Source organism: Papilio machaon, chromosome 25 (assembly GCF_912999745.1).
Source record: "Papilio machaon chromosome 25, ilPapMach1.1, whole genome shotgun sequence".
NCBI classification, from domain to species: Eukaryota; Metazoa; Arthropoda; class Insecta; order Lepidoptera; family Papilionidae; genus Papilio; species Papilio machaon.
The window spans coordinates 1,485,813-1,513,723 of record NC_060010.1 but is presented as its reverse complement, the minus strand read 5'-3'; the positions used below and the strand labels follow the sequence as shown (position 1 = coordinate 1,513,723).

At 33.0% G+C, this 27,911-nt stretch overlaps 1 protein-coding gene across 1 annotated transcript; it reads left to right on the top strand.

Annotated features, from left to right (window-relative positions):
• Positions 1–7: 7 nt before the first annotated feature.
• On the top strand, positions 8–27,610 carry LOC106713266 (putative ferric-chelate reductase 1 homolog). The gene is made up of 13 exons (XM_045684186.1): positions 8–143; positions 13,148–13,249; positions 13,383–13,562; positions 14,934–15,106; positions 15,644–15,794; positions 15,872–16,346; positions 16,513–16,684; positions 18,732–18,789; positions 19,164–19,317; positions 19,796–19,888; positions 20,679–20,791; positions 21,740–21,859; positions 27,356–27,610. Exons 2-13 carry the CDS (start codon positions 13,154–13,156, stop codon positions 27,482–27,484), a joined length of 1,914 nt encoding a protein of 637 aa, XP_045540142.1. The 5' UTR covers positions 8–143; positions 13,148–13,153; the 3' UTR covers positions 27,485–27,610.
• Positions 27,611–27,911: the final 301 nt, after the last annotated feature.

Sequence of the window (27,911 nt, the reverse complement as noted above, 5' to 3'; positions counted from 1 at the left end):
GTATTTTCTGTGTTATTACAAATAACATTCCAACTGTGTCGTGTGAAAAGTTTGTTTTTAAGAATTGTTTTCAATTGTGTTTAGAAACTTTACACACGTTGTATTGGATTTGAGAACTACTACGCCCGTTAAACCGGTTTTTGGTAAGCATACTACAAGCAATAGCAACCTACAACAGAACCTTGGAAATGTGAGATCGAAGTCACTTTTATATTTTAGCTCTGAAAATACATTAAAAACATAACTAATTATTTGTTAGTTTAAATATTAACAAAATATCGATCTTAAAAACTTAAAGAAAGTCTTATAAATATCAAATATTCCCTCGACCTTTTTTACTAACCTGTTCATATTTTTGCTTCAATAGCAATTATTGTAAAAGTATGCCGTTGAATAAACATTATTCAATTTAATTCAAACAAATCTTTTAAATACAGTTAACAAAAGTTGTATTTAAATTATCTAGACTGAATTGAATATCTAGATTGAATTGTTTAACCACATTCAGTAAGTCATAGTTACTGTGAATTTTAAAAACAAACTTAATGATAACGGTATTTGTCATCGATATTGTTTTGTGGCACTGAAGTGGTTTTTCACTGTCAAAATACTTTAAAAACATATGATCATCCCTTTCATTCTCTTAACAAAAATAGAGACAACAATATCTTAATACAACGTCACTAAATTTCACAGACAATTCGAAGTTAGTGAGAACAGGAAAATCTTGGTACTAAATAAATGTCCTCCGTGGCTTCCTCTTCCGTTATACTGTTGCACACCTTGTTTTTAACTCTAAAAAAAACTTATGTTTTGTTTTTTTATAGTTAGGTCGCAAATTACGATAAATGACAAAATGATTTTTGAATGACCTTGACAGATTCGCATACTGGTTGATATTTGAATTTTATTTATTCTGCAAATAAATAAAAAAAATCTTATTAAATTTTACCGTGAGTTTTTACCTTTACAATCTTATTGCTTCCTTTGTTTTATTTTTTTCAAAAGAAATGATAGGGAAAACTATTTTACCGGTGTTTTGGTCATACTCATTTTGTCGGAAACGACGAGTCTAGTATTTTATATTTGTTGTGCAATCATGGTGTTGCCTAACAAATACTGAGACGATGTGAACAATTTTTAATTTACGTTCTACCAATATTTTTTTTTTTTGTTATCAACGACCTTTAATTTACGATAATTTTAATCAACGATAACGAGGTCAACGAGGGGGAAATTACTACGTTTAGAAGTGATTTTTAGAAGGAAAGGTCACAAAATTAATAGCTAGAAATAAAAATATTCTATTTTCAAAAAGGGTAGTTTGAGATTTGGGAAAAATGACTAGACGACACGACACCTTAGATTAGATACCCATTGTAAAAAACACAACAAAACACACTTCCCTTATTTTATTCCTTAATTCAGACAGTTTCACGAATACATTGTATTCGTATATAAAAAAGTATAAAGTAGCAAATACTTTATCGAATCACCTTTGTAGTCTCGATTTTTTGTTTATTTCTAACAGTCAGACAAAACCTAAAGTCGATAGTAAAGCATGAAGGTCTTGGCTGTCAAGGATTTCGCGCGCCAACACTATTTGACACGTTACTGACACTGTTTTTCGCGGGAACAATGGCGGCCGAATTGACCAGTTTCTTTTGTATCTCAGTATTAAAAAGTTTATTTGTTAAGAAACTTTAATTAAGTCTTCTGCAAAATAATTAAGATGTTCAACGTTCAAATTTAACCATAGAAAAAATACATATAAAACATTTTTTTAAGATAAGAAACCCTTTTTTTACAATATCTTTCCTCTTTCTGTGCGTCCCCTCTTCTGTCGATTAAAGGTAGGCAACGCATCTGCAATTGAGGATGTCTATGGGCAGCGGTCGTTTCGCCATTTAGGCGGATTCAGGTGACCGCTTGCTCGTTTGCCACCTAAAGATATAAAAAATACTTATCGTTGGCTTCTGAGACCAAAATCCCTGTAAAAAAACCTATTATTATCTTTGTTTTGTGAAAGATAACGAGAGGAATGACATGGTTTATACAGGGGTTTTGTTCTCAGAAACCAACAATTAATCACACAATATTTATGAAATTTGAAATTCCTATCTTTACTTAATTTCCCGGTTGGATCGAAAAGAGGTAAACAAAATTATGCAAAAGAAACGAATTGCAGATTTCTATAATAGACTTGTTTATTCTTGCTACAGAGGAATCTGAAAAACGATATTTACAAAGCAATTTGAGTACGAAATTAAATTACGTAAATTTAATTCGCGTGTTCTAATAATAGATTTCTATGGATTATAAAAGATTGACAGCTGATTGCAATTTAATACAATATTGATCAACACATTTTTGTGTGTTTGTATCAAGTTACTGGATTACGATATTTTTTCTTATAAATACTAGAATCTACGAACAAGAGTGCAATATTGTCAGTACAAAATGTATTTGTCACTTAAAAACTGATTAACGACGTCCTATTTTAAAGCTAGTTGTCGCGTACTTTGCCCGCGTGTCATTAAGAAAGAAAACCTAAGTGGATAGAACTGTATTTCTGTTTAAATTTTCAGTAGTTCAGCAATTCTTGATTTACGCAGTTCCAAATATTCATTCATCCATCATAGCTTTCGCATTTATAACAATAGTAAGGGAACCAAAAGGTTTTCGACGTCAGCGTACGAAGTGTAACCTATAGTTTTACAAGACTACCAATTAAACAATTAACCCAAAGTCCTTGGCTTGTAAATGCTAAATCAAACTGAGATAAACAGACCTCAGTTCCTTGGTGATATCATCAAGGTGTCGATGACACTGCGCCATTGTTGTGCGTTACGGTACTTGAATGTACTCTACTGCACGAAAATGTCACGTAAACAAAACATTAATTTTAATGATTTTACTTTTCTTTACGATTTTACTTATAAGATTCAAGCGAATGATGTTTTAAAGATCTTTATTAAACTAGGCAACAAATCTATCATAGTAAACGATGGCAAATGGGCTAGAAGTCACCTAAATCACAAGAAGACGTACACTTCTTTAAAAAAAAAGAAATTTCAACATTAAAATATTATCAACACTTTTGCACAAGATTGTACTTTATTAGTAGAGACCTTCATTTCGATTCGTTCTACACGCGGTTTTCCCCATACATCACGGCTGAGAGCGTTCTATAATTACTGTAATGTGAATAACACGGGAAATTCTCTTTCTCAGATTACTATTGGATAAAAACAAAAGGTCAGTGACTTTTATATAAATAGACAATCGATCAACTAATTAATTTAAAACCTTATCAAATGGTTTTTCTTTACTTTTGTAGCGTTTTACAACATTTTATTCCGTTATCTAGAGTATAAAATTCTGATGCCACAGATTAAAAATGTTTATTTAATTTTTTATAGTTTAAACAGTTAGGTGCAGGGATTTTCGTGATTTTCTTTGTGAAGAACATATCACGATAAAGAAAGTACAGTCATAGCCGTTTGTGGTGTCCCATTCACAAAAAATTGCGTTCATTCTTAGACTTTAACTTTAAAAACAAAAGACAGCTCTAACCGTGGGTTTCAGAGACCAGAATCTCTGTTTAAAACAGGTGTCAAACTCAATTTTGCAGAAGGTCATATTAAATTTTGAATTCGTAGGTGGGCCTGATAGTAAATGAAAAAAATAAAGTGAATTATAAAATTTTATTTATTAAATTAGAATCGAATGAAGTCTAACAGCTCTTAAACACATTATTCTTCTTTCTGTGACACATTTCGATCGCAGACGTTATTGATATAAACATCAGGAGAAGACTGGGATGACGATATGTTTCGTACAGAGTTAGTTTAGTTTCAAAAACCTACGCTACTAAATGAACGACTAATGGGACGATGTAAACATAATTGCTACTCAGCTCCCTCTCGTTTCGTGCGCTTCGTTGTACTATGCTATACTTTTGATTACATCGCCCCGCTCATTGCTAATTTCTTGCCAACTGCCTAAGTCTGAACACATAATGGCGTTTAAAGATAGAACTACGTCATTAATTATTTACATAAGTTTAACAATAACAAAGGTATAAGTTATTCTCAAGTTATAAAAACACATTCCTGTATGAAGATCTTGAATGATTTAAGTCGTGGGAGAGAATTGTTATTTTATAAAACAAAAGGTTATACGAAAGATTTATAGTAAAAATATAACCGTGCGAAATAATGATTATATATAAATGTATATAACGTTTTCCTTAAAGTTATAAATATGATTCATAAAAGGTATGAAAATTCATATTTTCCCGCCCTTCTCCAACCAATTATTCTCGTCTTCAAATCATTTTGTAGTTTGCTTTAGACAATTTTTTTTAATTCAATTTATCACTGCTTGAATAACTTTTCCTACAGTCTTTTCAAAACCGTTTATTATTGTATACAAACATTATCTCAGTTTTTTTCAACGAGAATGAAAAGGTATGAGAGTATTTTTTATTTAGAGGGTTTTTACAGAAAACGTGCACAGTTAGAACCTACCAAATATCCATCCACAATCATAAAAGTTCCTAAAGATAGAGACTTAGTTCTAGAAACTTAAAGGGTTTTCTTTTTTATGAGACAGATCTGCAATTTCTCTGAGCCAAATTTGTCAAATTATGACGTATTATATTAACAAAGACGCATTTATTAATAACTAGTCGATCAAGTCGATATTAATGAGTATTTGATATTGAAAATAATAAAAAAAATAAAGGTAAAATAGCGTAACGATCGAATGTAATCGTAACGAGAAATTGGAACTTGTTATAAAAAATAACAATTATGCTTGTACGTTACTAAATCATTTTTAAATTTATCTTAGTAAATGTTGAATAAGTTCCGTTCCGAGTTATACTTACTTAAGAATACAGCCAGCAATAAAAAAAACCCATTCACAACTATCGAACCTTGAACTTCAAGGTGGACGGGTTTGTACGGCCATTACGTTGTGCCCACTACGTAATTATTTATAAAAACTTTAATGGTTGACAATGACAATATTTTAAACGCAATGGAATTTGTAGATAACTTTTTAAATTAAAAAGCAATGGAATAGCTGCACTTTAAACTTTAACCAATAAGTTTACTGCGTGTTTGTATCAAAACACTGTATAAAAAAACAAATTGTCATCCTCTCGTTCTTTGGATAATATTGTTTATTAATTAAAAAGCCTAAAAATCCGAATCTCTTGTGTCGGAGGCCAAGACCCACTTGGGTCGCTGCGCCAGCGGAGTAAGTAAGTAAGTAAAAATCCGAATGACTGTAACCCTGTAACACTTAGGGAAAAAATACGAATTGATTCAGTCGTTCAACAATAGGAGGTAACAACGCAATTTAATGTTCATGTAATCCGCAAAAACATTACCCTATTTACTAATAATATAGATAACAATAATGTTTGGATGTATGGATGGATAAATGGATATTTGTTAGAAGGTATCTTTAGAACGACTGCATGGATCTCGCAGAAATTTGGCATAGACATAGAACTTAGTCTGGAAGAACACATAGGCTACTAATTACATGTTTCTTTTTAATTCAGCGCGGACGGAGTCACGGGCGATAGCTAGTGTTTAATATATATGTTACATCAACGGATTTTCACGGATATAGTGTGTTAGTATTACTAACTATCACATGTAGTTGTGTAGAAATGTTACCCGCACGCGTAGTACGCATTGCAATCCATAGCCTTGTACTTTCTCCGCGAATTGTTTATGCAAATGCTTGAATGCTTTGCGTAACGTAGACGTTGTTTGGACAATGGAACAACAAACAGATATTAATGTAATCTACTCAATTGGTAGATGAATAAGTATTGTTCTAATATAGAAAATCTGACTCGATAATCTGACAATCTATAGCAAAAAGGGAAACTAAAGTACTTAGTACAGTACATTAGTACATAAACGCCTCCCTCTTCAATGTTAAAAAGTGTCACAAAATCTTTGTCAGACGGTAACCTTCTTGTCATTTTTGTGTGCCATTTTCCACGAGATTGTACATATGTATCTAATATATAAAATTCTCGTGTCACAGTTTTCGTTCCCGTACTCCTCCGAAACGGCTTGACCGATTCTCATGAAATTTTGTGAGCATATTTAGTAGGTCTGAGAATCGGCCAACATCTATTTTTCATTTTGTTTTTTTTTTTTAACTGCGCGCGGACGGAGTCGCGGGCGACAGCTAGTCTAATATAAATGCGAATGTTTGGATGGATGGATGTGTGATTGTTAGAAAGATGATCTCCAGAACGGCTGTATGGATCTCGCTGAAATTTTGCATAGATGTAGTACATGTAGTACACATAGACTACTAAGAGTCGAGTACCATAGCTAGTTTTTTATATTATCTGAAGAACGTCAATCTTAATAGCCTAAATTAAAATTTAACGAAAATTCAACGACTTCAACCTTCTTTTGAATCAAAACCGCAATTTAGAAAACGCTTTAATAGATTTTTTTAACAGACGAAGACGCGAGTAATTTTAGTTTCGTACAAGTTATCAACTTAATTATTTATTGAGAATTGGGTTACAGTATAACCCTTGTTATATTTAATGTTTTAACATCGCGTGTATTTCGAAGAAACGTTTCTACTATTTTGTAATTAATGTATGTACCCCAATTCAGGTCAGGCCAAAGTAACGGTGAAGCAATAATTAAAAGAACCCTTAAATAATGGTAAATTGTTTTATAAAGGGTGACTTACTTTAGTTCTTATATTAGATATATTTATTTTTCACGTAGTACTCGTAACATTATGAGATAACGAAACATTTTAAGGTTGAATATTAAGAGGTTATTGTGTGTCCATTCTATCATGACCTTAATGAGCTTTGACAATTTGGCCAATTTTAGAGTCTGAAGTTTTATTTGATTTGTATTCTGTACAACATTTGGCAAATTTTTTATCTGTTTGAAAAAAAAACATAACAATGTTATTTTGTGCCAGGGTTATAAAGTTCCAATCAAACGAGTGTGTTTGTTTTTTAATTATCATACTCCTTTCAAGCATACTCCTTCCTGTTTTATACAACCTTCGAATTATTTGCAGATTTTTCTTGCTTTGGATTGATGATGTTTTTGCAAACATAAATAAAATCTACTAAAAAAATACTAGTAGGTTTTCTATTACATAGTAAGAGTGAAAGGAAAACAAATTTCAAAGTAAATACAACTTTCAAAAGGCAGTCTATAGACGGAAATTTTATCTTAGATGTTATGTGATGTACGACCAATGACATTTAAAATACAAGTAAATCAATAGAAGAGATATTCTGGACCAAACCGGACTCTAAATAAAACTGCTACTAGTAGAGTTTCGGCTGTCTAACACAAAGTTACCTGATCCGGTGGGCATAAATCAAACTAAATTCCAACAGCACACTAGCGCCCCCCAGTCAACGTCAAAAAAGTGTCAGAAAATTCTTTTCGTACTGTAACTATCATGTTTTTTTTTTCTTTTATGGCGTTTTCTATGGCCATATATGTTTTACATGTTTTCTAACGGAACTTACCTCGTTTGTAGCGCCTCTCGTACCCGCCCAGATAAGCTTGTAACTATGTGCGATTATGCGTAAAATATTAAAAGGAAAGTGTTCGTAATGTTCGCTATATAACTAGTAATATTTGAATCTCTTTGGGTCAAGGCTAACATAATTTATTTTCTTACATTAAAAAAATTCCTTTAAGATTTTAAACAAACGAGCAATTAAGCGTTTATTAACATTCTTAAAAATCTTTACTACAGTAGTATTTATTTACTTTTGCGTTTAAAAATAATATCTTGGCCATTGAACTATAAATAAAAGGCAGATCTTTGTTTTTTTAAGTTGTTATCTCGAAGTTTTCCTTGCTTTTTTTTTCCTTTTATATTGCGCCAATTTATTATCTACTAGCAGTTGCTTGTGACTTCGTCAATCGAGTGGAACTAAAAAAAAAAAAATTTAAAAAAGTAATAAATATAGCCTATTTCACCCGGGGATAGAGTAGCTTCCCAACAGTGAAAGGATTTTTTTAAAAATTTGTTTTTTTTTTGTAAAATAAACAAACAAACAATCGTCTCCTCTTTATTAGTATAGTTAAATAATTTAACTTATTTTCTACGCAATGTGTGTACGTGGATTTTAATATACAAAATTTGAGGAAATTCAAATTTAGAATTAAACTCTACATTCGGGGAAAACCCTCTGTTGGAACGCATATTATAAGACATTGATATTTTTAGATTGCGTATTGATTATATAACTTCAACTCTATGTTCATACAAATACGATTGTATTTCCTTTGCAGCTGATTCATTCAGATTTTATTGGACGTCTGCCAAAAATTAGTTGATTGTTTGTGATTTCTTCCTCAATGTCTGTTTAATTAATATTGTGTCATAAGCTATTAACAAGTGTAAAAAAAGTTACTTTATATATGCATTTTATGTATTATACGTTATTTCGACATTCAAGGTCGATTTATGAATTCGAACATCCATCCATTGAAACATTCGCATTTATAATATTAGTATGATATTATAATACTTTTACAATCGATCTGAAGTCAATGCACTCACATACAATGCCCTGACATAGTATAATTTAGTACTTTTGTAGCTAGAATACACTAGTTATGTATTATTCATCATCAGCTCACGCCCCCACCGAGTGGAGCCTATGCTGGCCCAGTGCGGATTGGTTAACTTCACGAATATGTATGTGCAGGTTGCATCACGATGTTTTCCTTCACCGTAAGAACGTCGGACAAATGTACATATGTAAATCGAGAATCGAAAAACACATTGGTACATGGTGGGATTCGAACCCAGGACTTGCAAGTTGCAAGTCAAGTGCTTAACCCCTAAGCCACCGACGCTCTCTGCAATGTATTACTCAGTGAAATCGAAAACAACGTAGTTCCCAATTAATAAAGAATCTGTGGTCAATAAAAATTCTACTTCTACTTACATAAGGTTATCAAGTTGGTAATACCATAGTAAAAAAAAATATATAAAACTGAGAGATAACAAAATCGTAGCAAATATGGCTGGCAATCCACAACGGTGCGGTTTTCACGTAGCTTTCTACCGTGTACCGCCGCGTTGTGAAATGGTCTGTCCTCGGCGGTATTTCCAAACCGCTACGACTTAGGGTCCTTCAAAAAGCGAGCGTATAACCATTCCTCTGGTATTGCAGATGTCCATGGGCATCGATGAACACCTTAGTGTTCCCGCTGCTCGTTTGCCCCTTCTCTTATAAAAAAAATAATGTCTTGTTGTCGTCACTTTTTAATTTGACAGATTCAGTACGAAATGGGTCTAGTGACACATTTTTAACTTTGACAAGAGGGCGCTGATGACCTCATAATTTATTTTGAATATCGCCCGCGAATCCGTTCTCATGGAATTAAAAAAAACGTAATAAGTAGCCTATGTGTTCTTCCAGATTATGTTCTACATCTATACCAAATTTCATCAAGATCCATTGAGCCGTTCCGGAGATAACTTCAAAGAAACATCCATCCATCTAAACATTCACATTTATAATATTAGTAAGATTTTTCTCACCGGGTCAGATATCCTTGTCATATAGTCCTAGATAGTCCTATGCTTAAAATAATATATGATATAGTTATTATTAACATCTTTATTTAGTAAACCTTTAGTAAAACCTCACAATCTTACCGTAAATCATTCAGACCACGTATTGACCTCATTCCATTCGACAGGTTTAACAATTAATTCGAGTCCACAGTTGGTTATTTCGACTAGCACGAATATAATTTTAACGATGTTCTTAAACGAACTGGTTAGAATGACTTTGTTGACTTATTACGGTATTGAATAGGTTACTTACAAAGTATTTAAAAACCGTACATTTGGATTTCCTCTGCTCATAAACACAGCAACGATTTTCTTTAAAACATTATACGGTTGTGGTGCTTCAGAAATTGAAATACACTGTAAATTAATCAAAACTTATTGTGAAATAAACAAGTTGAATCTATAGTCAAATAAAAATTAGGTAGCAGTTACGCAAAAGACGGCTTAATCCTCAAAAGTAATTGGTTGTGTACCTCAGACCTTATTCAAACACATTTAAAAGCTGCGTTCTATTAGTTATTGTTCCGCGCCGTCGTCTCAATACTTTCAAACAACTGTCGCTTTTAAGGTGGAATATCGCCAGTTTTTCTGATCGTACTTATAAAGTAAAGGTTAGTAAGTTATATACCTTGAATTTATACCAAGTAACGAAGTCGAGCTTTGCTATTTAGAAAACTGTTGTAACCTCATTTAAATTGCAAATATCCAATCTATTTAAATTCGACATTCTTTTATAATCTTTGACTTTTAAGGAACAGGACTTGTCAAGCGCATTCCTCTTTGACAAATAGAAACGAACAATAGTTCAATATTAATAAGAACAATAGTTCTAAACTTGCTTGCGTGCTGCTTTTGTGCGTGTTTAACTCGGTATGTGTAAACGTTTCAACTTTACATAAGTATCAGCATGATACGCAAGTGTGTGGTTGGAATTCTAATCTCAGCCCCCGCGGAAAATAGCGGAATATATTTAGTACATTAGCAATTTTTTGCCGTAGTCCGTTTCTCTATAGTCACAGATTAAAGCAAATGAACGACATTCCTTTTAAATCCGGACTAATGATTAATAGCGGAAGTACAGTGACCGTGAAAAGTGTTACGTATCTTTTTCGTAATTAATATTTCAAAAGCGTAAGGCTACAGGTAATTTTGAAGGTAAGGTTTTGGTAAGTCCGAATCGTTTGAATATAAATGTAATTTTAAATATTATAATTTAGTTTATTGAAGTAGTTAAAGGTTCTATAAATCCTTTGCAAGTTTGTGCCTTAAAAATATAAAAAAATGTTTATTAGGAATCTTTTTGCCTGTACTCATTTAGTCACTATTTTTATTATTTAGACTTAACGTCTAACAGAGATCATGCACATGAGTAAAAAAAGTGATAAACAAAAGAAAACGTTCTTTAGAAACAACAATTATCCACCAATTAAGTCGTCAACAAGTTACAAAATAATGAACAATAAAAAATACTTGGTAACACTTCAGTGGCTAACTGTACTTCTTATATAAACACACCGGTAGACTCGTTTCTTTTTACTCGTATTCGATAAAAAAATTAGCAGTAATGAAAATGGTTTCGACAATTCTCGATTGAAGACCAAGCCCTCGTGATCAGACTTATCTCCTCTCCGCCAGGTTAAGAATTGGTTAGAAGGCTCTGATTAGAAATGCTGACCATGTATGTAGGTTGCATTAGAGATTCGGGGTCTCAAAGTTTTTTTTTTGTTTATAGAATAGTGGCCATTTCGATATTTTACTGCTACATTCTTTGACAGTAACTTAAGCGGTCCTATCTATATATATAAAAGAAAGTTGTGTTAGTTACACTATTTATAACTCAAGAACGGCTGAATCGATTTGACTGAAAATTGGTGGGCAGGTAGCTTAGAACCAGGAAACGGACATAGGATAATTTTTTACCCCGTTTTCTATTTTTTATTCCGCGCGGACGGAGTCGCGGGTAAAAGCTAGTATTGTATAAATCGAAGAAATCACCCACTCGAAGTATCGCAGTAACTTTTGACACTATTTTGACTTTACCATTGCAACACATGCTGAGTTCAGTTAATCATAAATTGAAACTAAGACTAGATTAGATTTCAAATACTGGAAAAAAATAACTCTATGTAATATTTCCTCAAGTTTTGACAAATAAATTCAGTACAATTGACATTGTGCCGGTTTAGTCATGACTTAGTATTCCAAAGCGTCAGTAACGACCTTAAAATGTCTACCGTTCACTTATCCAACTTCCTTATGTCTTGTTTATGCGTATACAAGTCTTTACACCCGGCAGGACGCGTATTTTGTACGTTTACAATCATGACTTGTGAAATTTTGTCACCTAACTGATGGACCTCCTTGGTTTTTGTCGACTTCTATCGTGACTTGACTTCTGTAATCTAAAAGATTGAAACGTATTGACGAAGTATTATTTGATTTATATTTCTTCCCTGAGCGCAATAAATACGGTTAGTCGGATTTTTTGGTTTTTTAATTAACAAATAGAGTTATAATATTTAAATAAAATGTTGGCAACATTGTTAATTTTTCACGATAAAACTAGAGTTGCCACCTCACGCTTGCGTGATAAATACGAGCTAGGAGTTTCACATCGATGTTTTCCGATTAGAGTACGTAGGTGGGTTACAAGAGGTATTTTTTCGTCGCGTCGTCTGCGTAATCAAGGGTTGACAAGTCACTGGTCATTGTATTTTTTTTGTATCCAGTTTTTGAGTCTACGCATATTAAAGTCGACAACCATAAGCATAACCTGATTCTTTTATGTCCTGTCCTATTGTATTCAAATTCTTTTTATACTGCGCCAAAGATTTCTCGAACATTTTTTTCTTATTGATAGGTACTTAACATAACTAGTTAACTACTTTTTATGTTTTTTTCCTTGTTTGTTTTCTTTATGTTTGCATTTTGCTGCATAAATAAAAAACACCATGATCTTGTGCATATAAATGTAGCCTTGAAAATTCATATTTTTAAAACATTACCGAGGTTTACCACTGCGGGAATACAGATATGTCGTCCCTCTCATTCTGTATAACAAATATGAGATAACAATATGTATTTATACATGTGTTAACACAGTGAAAACTCATAAATACGAATTCAATTCAATCAATGTCTTATTCTATCGGAACTTTGTTCCAATAAAACAAAGAACGATTTCTCTGGTTTAGTGCTTTGTTTAAAAAAAAAAACTATTATTAACAAAACCCGGACAGGACATGACTAATCGTTGGTTTCTGAGACCAATTTAAAACATATATTTGTCACTGTTTTGTCTAGTATAATGAGAGGGATGACGATATGTTTTATATAGGGATTTAGGTAAGGGAACTAACGATATATTTGGACAGAAATTCTATGGATTTATTTCCATTCCAAAACCCAAATAATTTCTCTGTTTAACTCATTTTTCGCTTTATCTATACTTAAATCCGGCATTGGATTGAAATTAAATATAGATACTTATTTGTAACTTTTTTTTCCTTTTTTTCTTCAGATAAATATGCTACCAAGGAAAAGAAATATGAAATGGTTTATATTGACGGTGTTTCTTCTCATCAAGTATTCAGAACAGTACGGCTCGGGAGCACCTCCTGGGGTAAGACAAAAATAACTTATATATAAGGCTATTGTCCTACTATAATAGCGTGATATGAACCGAGCATTTTAGCCACAATCAGGCTGTTTTTTTATTTAACAAAGAAGTGTTAAAATACAATATTAATTTCCAGGCATGTGTAGACCAGACGCCGCGTCATTCGGGCATACCGGCGCAGTCCTCAGTACCTCCTTATGCGATATATACATCATCTCAGGTTCGGCAAGGCGATGTTCTCAATGTAACCATCGGCAGCGCGTTAGGTGCACCTGTTATTATAGGAGGATTTATATTACAAGCCAGACAGGTTCAGGTAAATACTATAAGAAACAGTACTAATAAATATTAGGCAACTTTTAAAGATTTCATTGCTAGCTGCACCGTTATCATTGGCCACAACAATTCTTTGATGGATGAAATAAATGGGAGACTATGTTCTACATCTGTGCCAAATTTCATTAAGATCCGTTGAGCTGTTCCGGAGATACCTTCAAACAAACATCCATCTAAACATTCGCATTTATATTAGTTAGATTAACAAAGGTTTAGCGTAGGTTTAGAAGTTTAGAGAGTAGAGTTTTAAGGAAAAAATTAGTACTTAAAATCCAGGTTCTAAAATATAATTTTCGTAAACACTAATTAAACCATTTTAATTATCTATACAAAATTAAATGAGTAATTTCCAATACATAATGCATTAAATTGTTTAAACTTTCGTGAGACATCATAATTAATTAATTAAGAAACGGCTTAACTCACGTTTGATCGTCCGGTGACGGCACCGACTAGTCACTCGCCCTGAAGATGGACCCCCGATGGGTCCGAAACTAATCGGTGCCGTCACCGGACGATCAAACGTGAGTTAAGCCGTTTCTTAATTAATTAACATAATGCATTACGTCATTTGTGTGAGTCGGTGAGACAATTTTAGACAATATCCGCTGTGTTGCGGTTAAATTATGACAAATATTGATAACGAATGAGTTGAATAAATTTGTTAACGTTCCAAGAAAACTTTCTTACCTATGACTACTTTTAAGTACTACCAGTCTATAATTTCGTTAGATGGTGGATGAATTTTCAAAAAACAACAATACACAGTTACATGTATGAAAAAAATGTATGTCTATTTTCAAGTAACTCTTCTAAAGGAAATTATTATATCTCATTACTACTCCATGTTATCTTTCATCATCATCATCATCATCATCTTCATCAACCTATCCTTATCCCTATTGAGGGTCGGCACAGTATGCACTACTCCTCCATACATCTCTATCAGCCGTCATATCTGAATTTACCCCCTTCTTACGCATATCCTCTTTCACACAATCCATCCATACTTTCTTTGGTCTTCCTCTACCTTTATAGCCATCCACATTCAATCTCATTACTTTTTTGTTTGTGTAGTCATCATACCTCCACATAACATATCCAAAACACGCTAACCTTCTGCTCCTCAATTTCTCGATAATTGGCGCTACTTTCAAACTTTCTCTGATATACATATTCTTAACTTTATCTTTTCTTGTCACAACAAACATCCATCTTAGCATACGCATCTCAGCTACATGCAATCTTCTTTCATCCGAAACCTTGGTGGCCCAACATTCTGATCCGTACAATACGACAGGTCTTACATTTATTATCTTTCATGCAATATAAAATTATTAATGTTTCCCAGAATCCAGATACGATAGAGGGTACTTTCACAAAAGTTCCTAATACAGAAATGACACAGATTATAAGCTGCAGAGGTTATAACGATTCTGTGACACACACCAATCCTGAAGGTAAACCAGAGCTCACCTTTCAATGGAAGGCACCTGATGATTATTTAGGAGGGATATTTTTTAGGTGAGAATATAAATACTTCTGTATTAACAAAATAGAACTAAATAATGTGTTTCACTGCGCTAATCTCGGCAATTTTTATTCGATTTTTAACAAATATTTTCCTATTTGATAACAAAATTACTAACCGTTGGTTTCTGATACCAAAATTTCTGTGAAAACATATTGTCATCTCTGTCATTTTTTTTGAGAAAACAGAGATAGAGATAGAGAAAACAGAGAGACAGGTCTCGGAAACCCACGTAAGTTAGATGTAGAGAAAGAAAAAAATGTATACAGATGTCCTCTGTCAAGTAACTTTATATTAAACTAGCTTTTACCCGCGACTCCGTCCGCGCGGTATAAAAAATAGAAAATGGGGTAAAAATTATCTTATTTCCGTTTCCTGGTTCTAAGCTACCTGCCCACCAATTTTCAGTCAAATCGATTCAGCCGTTCTTGAGTTATAAATAGTGTAACTAACACGACTTTCTTTTTTATATATAGAGATTAATTTAGAAGTTATATATTTTTAAACAATTCAAAGTTTTATTTTAACAGAGCAACTGTAGCTCAGAATTATGCAACGTTCTGGAAGAACGTTGAATCACCAGTAGTAGAAGTGGTGACTCCTGATACTGTGATCACCACCACGCAGCCTACGGTCACCACCAGAGTACCTGCAGCACCAGCAGCCACCACAGAAACTAACGTAAGCTGACTATTTAAATCTGACTGTAAAATAAATAACATTAATTAATATTAAATTAATTTTCTTTCACATCCCAGAGGAAAACAACAACAGCAAAACCTGATCTTATATATCAAGGTTGCGAAGATACCAAATTATGTTTCGGTGTGCCTCAAAATTGCATTAAAAGTGGCAACTGTAAAGCTATAGTCGCAGTTTTTGTAGCTGGCGACACTTACACATTCGAAATACAGGGCACAGATAATCCTAAATACGTCGCTGCAGGATTGAGCACAGATAATAAAATGGGCGAAGACAGCGCCATGGAATGTATACGAAATGACAACGGCAGAGTGACTTTATTCACTTCTTGGACTTATCCTAAAGCGGAACCTTATGTAAGAAGATCAGATTCGCCTCAAGATATCGTACAATTGCTAGAATCTTCTATAATTGATGGTAAATTGTACTGCAAGTTTAGACGGGACACTGTGTCTGTGGTGATGGGACAGACCTTCGATTTGGCGAATAATAAATATAATTTGATGGTTGTCTCTGGTGATAGTATGAAAGGTTAGTATTTTTATTTATGTGTATATTTTTAAGATAGTCCTCTGGTGAACATTGGGTTTCTTACATTCCATATTTTAACGGTAAATTATTTAAAAATACTCTCTTATCTCCAGAGTAATATTTTAATATCTGTCTCTACCTCTAAATCTCTCTTTCTATCTTCCAGAGCCAGACCGCGTGGGTTTCCACTCCCTCGCATACGAGTCTACAGGCACACCTCTTGCGCTGGCCACCGTGGGTGCTCCAGCTGCAGCCAGCAAGCTGCTCATCAAGCTGCATGGTAGCTTCATGCTGCTCGCCTGGCTTGGTAGTGCCTCTATTGGTATACTTCTTGCTAGGTGAGTTAATTGTAGTACAACTTATACTATATAACGCCTTTCAAATGTAAATAGCAATTAATTTACAATATTAACGCCAATACGCCTTTCAAATAAAAATAGCAATTAATTTACAATATTCACGCCAATACGCCTTCCAAATATAAATAGCAATTATTTAATGAAAGATGACGTGCTGCACTGTGTGTAGATTCCATAGTGATTTCTTGTTGCCTAAATAGTCTAAGATCCCGCTGCAGGATTGGTGTGCTCATCGACTTTTTGTTTAAAACCAAATTTTTATAACTACTTATAGTTAAGAGAATATATATTTACTAGGGTGCCTATCAAAATTTGGCCGCCATTATTTTTTAAAAAAATATTTTTAATTGATTTTTGGTAAAAAATTTCGTTTATTTATTTTTTAAATAAAATAACGTCTACATAACGGTAATTAATATCAAGATTCTAAAAAATCACGGTTGCCGTTGCGCACCTGGCCGCACCTCTTTGCAGCCAGGTGTAAACAGGTATGATTTCGATAAATTTATACGTTTATAACCTATTTTTATTAATTATATGTCAAATTAAAGCTAATTTTTTTCTATTAATTCTCATATAAAGTTGCTTAATTAAATCTGGCCGCAAATAAGGGTTACTGGCTGTTAAAGATAATAAATATTTAAGGTAGAGTGAAAGAGAGTTAGCGCGTAACATCATTTGTCAGACGAGGACAGCGATTGCCGGCTGTGCGACGCTTTTAAGCCATTGCACATGCGTCGAACGTTAGTGTTCTCAACCACCGGGGAGTAATAGAGACGACTTATAATAAATACTCCAAAAATATGTAATTTTTTTCAAAATGACAAATTTAAAAATTGCAACAATAAATTAATATTGATTTGATATATCGACGGTCTAGTTAGGAATTTGTCTAACTCTGAATTTTTTAGAGGGTGATTTTTTTAACATTTTGATGAAGCAATAATCCAATTACAAATTATTTGAATGATTCAAACTTAAATATTATCTCTATTAGATATAAATAATTTTAAATGGTTTTTTAAAATGATAATAAATTTTGAAGTAATTGTTTTTTTCGTACAAATAAAAGATTCTCTAAAAAGGAGTTAGATAATTTGCTAATTAGAACGTCGATATTTAATATTAATTTAAAAAATTAAAAAATAAAACCAAGGTGACTTAAGTAAAAGAAAATTTTATTGCGAAAGTATTATTCAAAATTTTTATTAGATTTTATTCAAGTATTTAATTGTCTGTTACATATTAATTAAACATTTAAGCAAATTAAAAAATTAATAAATTTATCTTATAATTCTTATATTTCCGTAACTCTTATTTCTAAAAATGCCGCATCTGTTCAGTTGAGAACACTAACATTCGACGCATGCGCAATGGCTTAAAAGCGTCGTACAGCCGGCAATCGCTGTCCTCGTCTGACAAATGATGTTACGCGCTAACTCTCTTTCACTCTACCTTAAATATTTATTATCTTTAACAGCCAGTAACCCTTATTTGCGGCCAGATTTAATTAAGCAACTTTATATGAGAATTAATAGAAAAAAATTAGCTTTAATTTGACATATAATTAATAAAAATAGGTTATAAACGTATAAATTTATCGAAATCATACCTGTTTACACCTGGCTGCAAAGAGGTGCGGCCAGGTGCGCAACGGCAACCGTGATTTTTTAGAATCTTGATATTAATTACCGTTATGTAGACGTTATTTTATTTAAAAAATAAATAAACGAAATTTTTTACCAAAAATCAATTAAAAATAATTTTTTAAAAAATAATGGCGGCCAAATTTTGATAGGCACCCTAGTAAATATATATTCTCTTAACTATAAATAAACATAAAAATTTGGTTTTAAACAAAAAGTCGATGAGCACACCAATCCTGCAGCGGGATCTTAGACTAAAACGACTTCTCCGATATTAAATAGTGATATGTCATTTGATTTCTATCCCTTTCAAGTAGTGGTAGTTCGGTGGTTTTTTTTTTAAATTAAAATATAAGTTTTAATTTATTTTTCCATTATAGGTACTTCAGACAAACTTGGGTAGGAAAACAATTAGGCGGAAAAGATATCTGGTTTGCTGTAAGTGTTATAAGATCTTATTTACTTTTATAATTTTTTAAATGACTTTAATTACATACTAAATCTACACTAAGGGAGAGCATTAAACGATTATGAATACATTTTCAAGAATTCAGTTTAAGAAAGTCCTATATATTAACTTTTAGTAGGTACACCTGTATCTTATCTTTTAGAACATCCTGTATCTTCCCCTTAAGAACACCCTGTATGTAACCTTTCAATCTCCTGTATCTTAACTTTTAGAACATCCTGTATCTTAACTTTTTGAACATCCTGTATCTTAACTTTTTGAACACCTGTATCTTAATTTTTAGAACATCCTGTATCTTAACTTTTAGAAGATCCTATATTTTAGTATGAAATGTACCCACCAGTACCACCGTATCCTGATGGTGTTGACGTGGCTGCTGACGATGCTGGGCTTCATCCTCATCCTGGTGGAGGTGGGGGGCTGGTCCTCAGCCGGCGGCAACCCGCACGCCATCACCGGCATCGTCACTGTCATACTGTGCTTTATACAGCCGATAGGTGAGTAACATCCTGTATACAGGTTTCATGTCTTGAATACATTTATATCTACCGTAATATCTCTTACCGTTAAATTGGCTTCTTTACCAAAACTTTGAAAAATGTTTAATTTTATTATAGCAATGTATGATTTATTGTAATAAATCTTACTTCATACTTATAAATGCGAATGTTTCGTTGGATGGATGTTTGTTTGAATGGCATAGTCGGGAAGAACACATTTTTTTTAATGTCGCCTCGGACGGAGTCGCGGGCGACAGCTAGTAAAGAAACAAAATAAAATTCAATTCAAGTCAATTTCAAATTACCGCGAAAATAACCTGTGACGTCACACCATTTTGTAGAATAGGATCGTACCTCAGTATGAATTGTGGTACTGAATTCTAAGCTATGAAATTATCAACAGTGACAATGGCCTCGTTCACGGCATGATTTTGGGCCGCCAAGATATTTGAAAACAACTATACATGTATTACAGGTGCATACTTCAGACCGCACCCCGGCACCAAGAAACGACCGATCTTCAACTGGCTGCATTGGTTCTTTGGTAACTCCGCACATATACTTGCTAGTGAGTATTCCAAACATTATCTTTAAGTCGTTATTTCCAAAAAAAAATAACCTTTAAATTTGAAAACTGAAAAAAAAACCCAGTCCGTTAAACTTATTTGGCCCGATAAGTAAAAATGAAACAAAATATAATAGCTATTAATATATGTATTGAATGTATAAATCTTGAAATACGAAAAATTGAGTGCGAAATATAAATACAATAAAAGATTTTTCTTTAAAACAACCTTTAATTATGTTGTTAGTTAAAAGAACAAAAAATCCTCGAAAAAAACTACTTCAAGACAATTCAAACGAGTCCAAACTCGATAAGGTTGTGTCCTTACATTACGAAATTCCTATCTACCTTCCAAATTCATCATCAGATCATCACCACGTCACCATAATATTGCATTGTCAAGCAATTTATCGGGAAGTGAATCAAAATTGAAAGATTTAATGACACATCGTGACAGGTGAATCTAAATAAAAGCTTGTAAAAAAAATGTGAGCCGTCATGTGACGCCTGGCAGATGTGAAACATCGTGTGTGTACAAGTAATATGTATAAAAGATAATTTTATTAATATAAAATATATATATATATATATATATATATATGTGTATACCTCAGTATAGCGTGGCGACCCGTCGCCACACCGTACACTCTACTACACATAATATATATATATATATGTATACCTCAGTATAGTGTGGCGACCCGTCGCCACGGCAAGTGTCGCCACGCCAACAATTCGGTTTACAAGTGATCCTATAGATGTTCCACATCAAAAACCTTATACATTGTTCCAGTTGTGACAATATTCCTTGCGGTATATCTACAAAAAGCAGAGTTACCAATTTGGAGCGTGTATATACTTGCTGCTTTCGTCGCTTTTCATGTTATAATGCATATTATACTATCGGTAAGTCACATACAAACATATATCATCATCATCAGCTCACTATACATCCCCACTGAGGGGCTCGGAGCCTACTCTAAGTTAGAGGTGACTAGGACATAGTCAACACACAGCCAAGTGCGGGTTGACTTCACACATATCATTGAATTTCTTCTCAGATATGTGCAGCATCACGATGTTTTCCTTCATCGTAAGAATGTCAGATAAATGTACATATGTAAATTGAAAAACATATTGGTATATGGAGGGATTCGAACCTAGGACTTGCAGATTGAAAGTCAAGTGCTTAACCCCTGAGCCACCGACGCTCTTCATCTAAAGCCATACACTCAAATCTGATAACAAAATGGTAATGCTATATTTATTACGGTATTTTGGTAGCCATGCTGAAAATGATAGAAATACACATCTTACTAATGTTATAAATGAATGTGTAGATGGATGGATGGATGTTTATTAGAAGGTATCTCCAGAACGGCTCGACAGATCTTGATGAAATTTGACACAGATGTTGAACATAGTCTGGAAGAACACATTGACTACTTATAACGTTGCTTTTTTTAATGTCGCGCGGACGGAGTCGCGGGCGACAGCTAGTTATCTTATAAGCCTTTACTAACTGCTGCACTCAGAGTCCTCTTTAATATAGATTTATAGTGAGAATTCTAAAATTAGTGTCCGCTTATTTAAGCTTTAAATTTAAACGATTTGTAGTATGGTAGTTAGACCTCGCCCAGTATTCACTATTGTTGATATATAAAGAACTTAATACATTTATTGCCACCCACAGTTATTTAATGCCTACTTAAACAATCGATTAGATAACTAAAAAAAATCCACTCGAATAATTTAGTGCTCAATAACGACTAAGAATAGTTGTAAAAGTATCAAAATGAGTTGATCCTAGTACATTATAGCAATAGACAGTATTATCAATTGGTGTGTCATCAGTTAACGGTGTGCGTATCTGAGGGACGCATCAGCAACGGTCGAGTCAACTCCTTCCCCATGAAGGATATGATGGGTCAGCGCAGACAACTTGCACATGTTGACCGCAGCACTGACGCACCGGTGAGTCATACACACATACACTTTACGTAGCTTTCTGAGACCGAAATCTCCATTTAAAACATGTATCTCTGTTTAAACATAACATAGGGATGACGATATGTTTTATACAGAGATTTTGGTCTCATAAACCCACGGTTATTCATTCACGCATTACTCATAGTTATTCTAGTAGTGGTCGCCGTTAATAACACGCGTATTGTAACCGCTCCGCAAAAAGTACTCAATAACCCAATCTAAAGTGCGTTTTGTGAACTTAAATGTGTATATAGTGAAAGTGTTAAGACTGTGTCAAGCTATGAGCGATAAATTAACTGCTAATTACTAATAATACGTAAATTGTGACCAAATATATTGCGTAAATAAATGTTGCAACTATTAAGTACCGACATCTTCAATATTGAAAGTAGCTTAGTTCAAAACGCGTAAGCGCCGCCATCTGCACGGCGCTTACGACGTTATTCTCAAAGACCGCAGTTTATAGACGCTTGTTGCACTATTGTGGGCCTTTGTTGCTGTGCCATTTATTACTGTGCTCACTATACGAATATTATAAAGACTAACTATGAATATTATGCGGTCACCGCAAAAAACTGCTACTGACAGCGGTAGTAAATCTCAGCCTGATCTTTCAAAAATATCTGGAGAGGTGATTGACTCGCAAATTACTTTTCGCAAGCGAAAACACCCAGATCGCAGCGACTGTCAATGCTCAAGTGATATTAACTTAGTTCGGAATGAACTAACACGTATTTCTTCCTTACTAGAAAGCTACATCGAGACAAACACACAAATAATGAATCAAATGAAAAACAGTATTGTGGAATTCAAAGGTGAAATACGCGAATTAAAAACTGCCCATGAACAAACCAGAAATTTAATCAATACTAATGTAATGGAAATGACTTCGTGTATCCAAGAGATTAAATTATCTACCTCTAAAATAGCATCAGAACAGAGTCAAATGCAGAATAAACTGTCACAACTAGAAACAAAAATAACTCATGGTGAGAATAAGATAATGACACTCGAGTCAGACTTTAAAGAACTCAAATTAATGCCACAGTCATCTCAAAACAAACAACTGTCTCTTAATGAACAGATAATACATGAGATCCAAGAAAGGAAGAAAAGAGAAAACAACATCATTGTTGCAGGTGTACCAGAACAAACATCCTCAAGTGCTGAACAGAAAGCCCTCAAAGATGAGTCCGAAGTGTTCAATATTCTATCTCAAATAAATAAAAATATTTCGAAGCCCACCAAGATTTTTCGGATTGGCAAGTTTGTCCCGGGCAAAATGAGAGGTCTTAAAGTCTGTTTTGATAAACCTGAGGAAGCCTTGCAAGTGCTACGCAGCAAAAGTAAAATATCTACAAGCATAAAAATATTCTCCGACCAAACACCAGCGCAACGAGATTACTTTCAAAAAACAAAAACTGAATTAAACCATCGTATAAGTAGCGGAGAGAAAGATATAACCATAAAATACATTAATGGAATACCAAATATAGTCAAAACTTCTTCAAAAAACTCCAACAATCAATAGTAAATAAAATTATAGACGACACAATAACTTATCAAATAGTAAATGATCACCAAGACTTACAAACAGAAAAATCGTGGCTAACTTTTCTCTATTTAAATGCAAGAAGTATCCGAAAGAAAGGTAAATTCGACGAATTAAAATGCATCATTCAATCAATTCCTACAACTGTCCATATCATCTTATTAACAGAAACGTGGATAGCAACAGAAAATCAAGCTCTTGAATTACAGATCCCATCCTACACTCATTATTACAATTATAGATCGGATATTAGAGGTGGAGGAGTATCTGCATATGTACACAATAACTTAAAACACGACTTAATTGAATCAACCTACAAAGATGGAAATAATTTTCTATGGATACAAATACAAAGATATGCGCTCGATATAGGTGTAGTGTACCATCCAGGCGATACAAATTTCAAGGACTTTTTAGAGACATATGAAACCCAATTACAACAGAGAAAGAGAGCGTTAATTTTTGGTGATTTCAATATTGACTTATTAACAAAGGACAAAAAACATAAAATGTATAAAAAAAGTATTCAAGAAAACGGTTACAGATTACTTAACAAAATTAACAGAACATACTGTACAAGAGACTCGACCACAAAAAGATCAATCTTAGATCACGTCACCACCAACCTCAATAGCAACAACTTTAATCTCGCTATTGTTAATTCACCAATGTCTGATCATAAACAAATATACTTTCAAGTAAATAAATTTAAACCACCCAGAAAAGTACGCACAAGCTACTAAGTAATCAACTACGATAAATTATATGAATCGGTAAAATCGGATAGATGCATAGATGCTACTAATAATTACACCATTTTAGAAGAAAAAATAAAGCAATATATTAAGGATAACAAAGAAACTAAAACTAAGGTACTTAATCCACCCCAGAAAGATTGGATAAATAAAAACATTTTGGATGGAATTAAAGAAAGGAACAATTTATGGATAATGCATAAGAAAGACCCTAACAATAAATCTCTAGAAGAAAAGTACAAACTGAAAAAATATACTTTATCAAAAGAAATTAGAGATACAAAAAATTCTTACTATCTAAACCTTTTCAAAAATTGCTTAAAGAAGCCAAAGAAAATGTGGACCCTTATAAATAATATAACTAATAATAAAATTAAACAAAGTTGTGCTCCTTCAAAACTTCTTCTTGGTTCTGAATTAATTACCAATACAAATGAAATCTGTGAGATCTTTAACCAATACTTTTCTACAATAGGCTCAAAACTAGCACAACAAATACCGGATCATTACCATAACATATCAACACATCTCATAACTAAAACAGACAAACTTATTCCTGAACTATCAAAACTAGAACCATGCAACTCACACGAGGTAAGTAAAATCATTGAAGATTTAGACATAAACTCAAGCACTGGCTTAGATAAAATTAACACCAAAGCTATCAAATGTTTAAAACACATTATAAGTGACCCTTTGGCTAAATGTTTCAATATATTGATGCTTAACGGTGAATTCCCAGACTCGTTGAAAGTTGCTAAGGTGACACCAATTTATAAATCTGGATCCAAAACAGACCCCGGTAACTATCGCCCAGTATCAGTGCTGCCAGTACTCTCTAAAATTTTTGAAAAAATTATCTACACTCGATTGGTTAAATATTTAAATTCTTTTAACTTTATATCAGATAAGCAATATGGCTTTAGAAGTAAGAGCAATACAACTGCTGCTGTAATTGATCTTACATCAAAAATAAAAATCAACATTGATAAAAAGCAAATTGCTCTAGGGGTTTTTATCGACCTTAAAAAAGCATTCGACACAGTAAGTCATAAGATATTATTGCACAAGCTAGAAAATATCGGTATTAAAGGCAACGTACTTAATTTACTTAAATCATATCTAAATAACAGATCACAAGTAGTCAAAATAGAAAATTATGAAAGCAAGGCAGCATCAGTCTCTTTCGGCGTACCACAAGGGTCTGTGTTGGGTCCGCTACTATTTCTTATTTATATTAACAACATTACAGAGATAGGCTTGCATGGTCATTTAACATTATATGCAGACGATACATGTTTATTCTACTTTGGGTCCAATATACATGATATTATCATACAGGCACAGGAAGATCTAGATAAATTATTTGAATGGTTCCAATACAATTTACTTACAATAAATACAACCAAAACATGTTATATAATATTTAAACCTAAAAATAAAGCTATACCAACACACAATTTACTAACAATCAATAACATACCTTTAGAACACAAGACCAACGAAAAGTACCTTGGACTGAGAATGAACAATTATTTGACTTGGAGTGAACAAATAGACTATTTAAAAAATAAGCTTACTTCACTAATTGGTTCACTGCACAACATAAACAGATGTTTACCTCAACAAATACGGTATACGATTTATAATTCTTTAATCAAATCACATCTACTATATTTGATTGAGGTCTGGGGCAGTGCTTCGAAAACTAAACTTAATGAGCTACAGATCAAGCAAAATAAAGTAGTAAAAGCTTTATTCAATTATCCATATTTAACGAGTACTGACAAGATCTACAATGAAACGAAAATAATGACTATTAATCAACTATATACCTACAGTACTTGCATTATAATAAGAAAAATCATCAACAAACAAATCAACACTAACATATCGTTTCTAAAGTTATCACAGATTAATAAGCGTAACACTCGACGAGCAAGTCTACTTGTTCTGCCGAAAGTGCGAACTAACTACGGTGTAAAAAATATAACATACGAAGGAGTACAACTTTATAACTCGTTACCTTCATCAATTAAAAATTTAAGTTCATGTAATCAATTTAAATCAAAGCTAGCTCAATACATTTTGGATTGTTGTAAAAAGGTAAATTGATAACTAAAACGGCGACCATATTGTAATTATGTATAGTGTACGATATTGTTCTCATGTAAGTGACTTTTGTTTGTCTTTTTGAGAATAAATTCTTTAAACCTAAACCTATTCTAATTTACACACATGTGTAAATTAATGTGTAATTTTTATGGGACACATGTCCCATAAAAATATCTGGTCCAGTGAGTGTGACGATGTAATCTTGGTTAGTTTTTTTTAGAAAATAGATATAAAAAATAACTGGTAGACAGCACCAACAATATGTGTTACACGAAAGCCGGTTCGTCCGTGAAATACCACAACCACACAGAAGACAAACCTTAAAGTGGGAAACAATTCCGCTTAGACTGATGAATGTGGCCTAGTTTGGCTAAAATTTTCTTTCCCTTTCCACCCTTTTCTTATAAAGAAAAGACGGGAAGGGGAAGTGGATTTAACAGAGAAGTAGATGCATAAGATGGGACAATACTCCTTCTCTGTGCGTCTTCTCTTCCGTTGATTAGTCGGTAGGCAACGCATCTGCAATTTTTTTGCAAATTTCCGCGAATTTAAATGGTCACTTACTCATTTGCCAATTTATCTTATGAAATATAACACCAAAGACAAAACATAAAATTTTGTCTATAATCTATTGCGTTTTTAATAGTATTTAGACCAGGGATTCCCAAACTATTTTGGACAAGTGACCCCCTTTTCCAAAATGAACTGTTACCTCAGGCCCCCCATGGCCAAATTACCTACTTTTAAAATTATTATTCATTCTAACTTAGGTCAATAGAAGACAGAGTGAGAATTAGCAATGCATTAAGTTTGATATCGACCCCTTTGGGAATCCCCGATTTAGACGATATAAAATGAGGCAATTATGTCTTTATTTTGCTTACTAGATTAGATATAGCTTAGTAACGTAGTGCTTGCTTTGATTTATAAATATATATTTTTCAATTACATAATTATCAATCACCCATCATGCAATATATCTCTTTTTAGGTCTACCCTCATCGAGGGATATTATTTAAGTAATGTAATTTATTCATTTTTTTATGTTTTTCTTTCCAGTTCTCAAGTTTCAGAAGACAAGTACTAAGTATCTACGTACCGATTATTCTAATAATCGTAGTGGCTATGATCTGTTTAGTTGCTTTGGCGCCTATAGCAGACACCTACAGTAATATTACTGGCGTTTGATTTTAACTTTCTATAGAATGTCTGACCGCCATTTCAATTCATGACATACGTAAAAATCCTTAGGATGGGTTTCCACTGTTGAAGCATTTGTATTACATTTCTATTTTATAATGGAGTTAAATTACACAAAACAAAAACCTTAGTTACAATTTGTGAAAAATTTTCACTGAATATTTTTGGTATGCAATTGTTCATTCCAAGTCCTTGTGTAATACAATTGTTTTTTTTTTTATAATTCTGTATATGTTAGGTTAGTTTGTAAACGTTACATTTGAAAATGGTCCTAGTTATCATTTTAGTATGAAAAAAATAGTGAAAAAACTGAGGTTGTAACAAAAAATATCAATTCAATTTAATTGATTTTTTAACATGTATGTTTTTTATATAACATATTTTTTTAGTAAATAATATTGGTACATGCATTGTA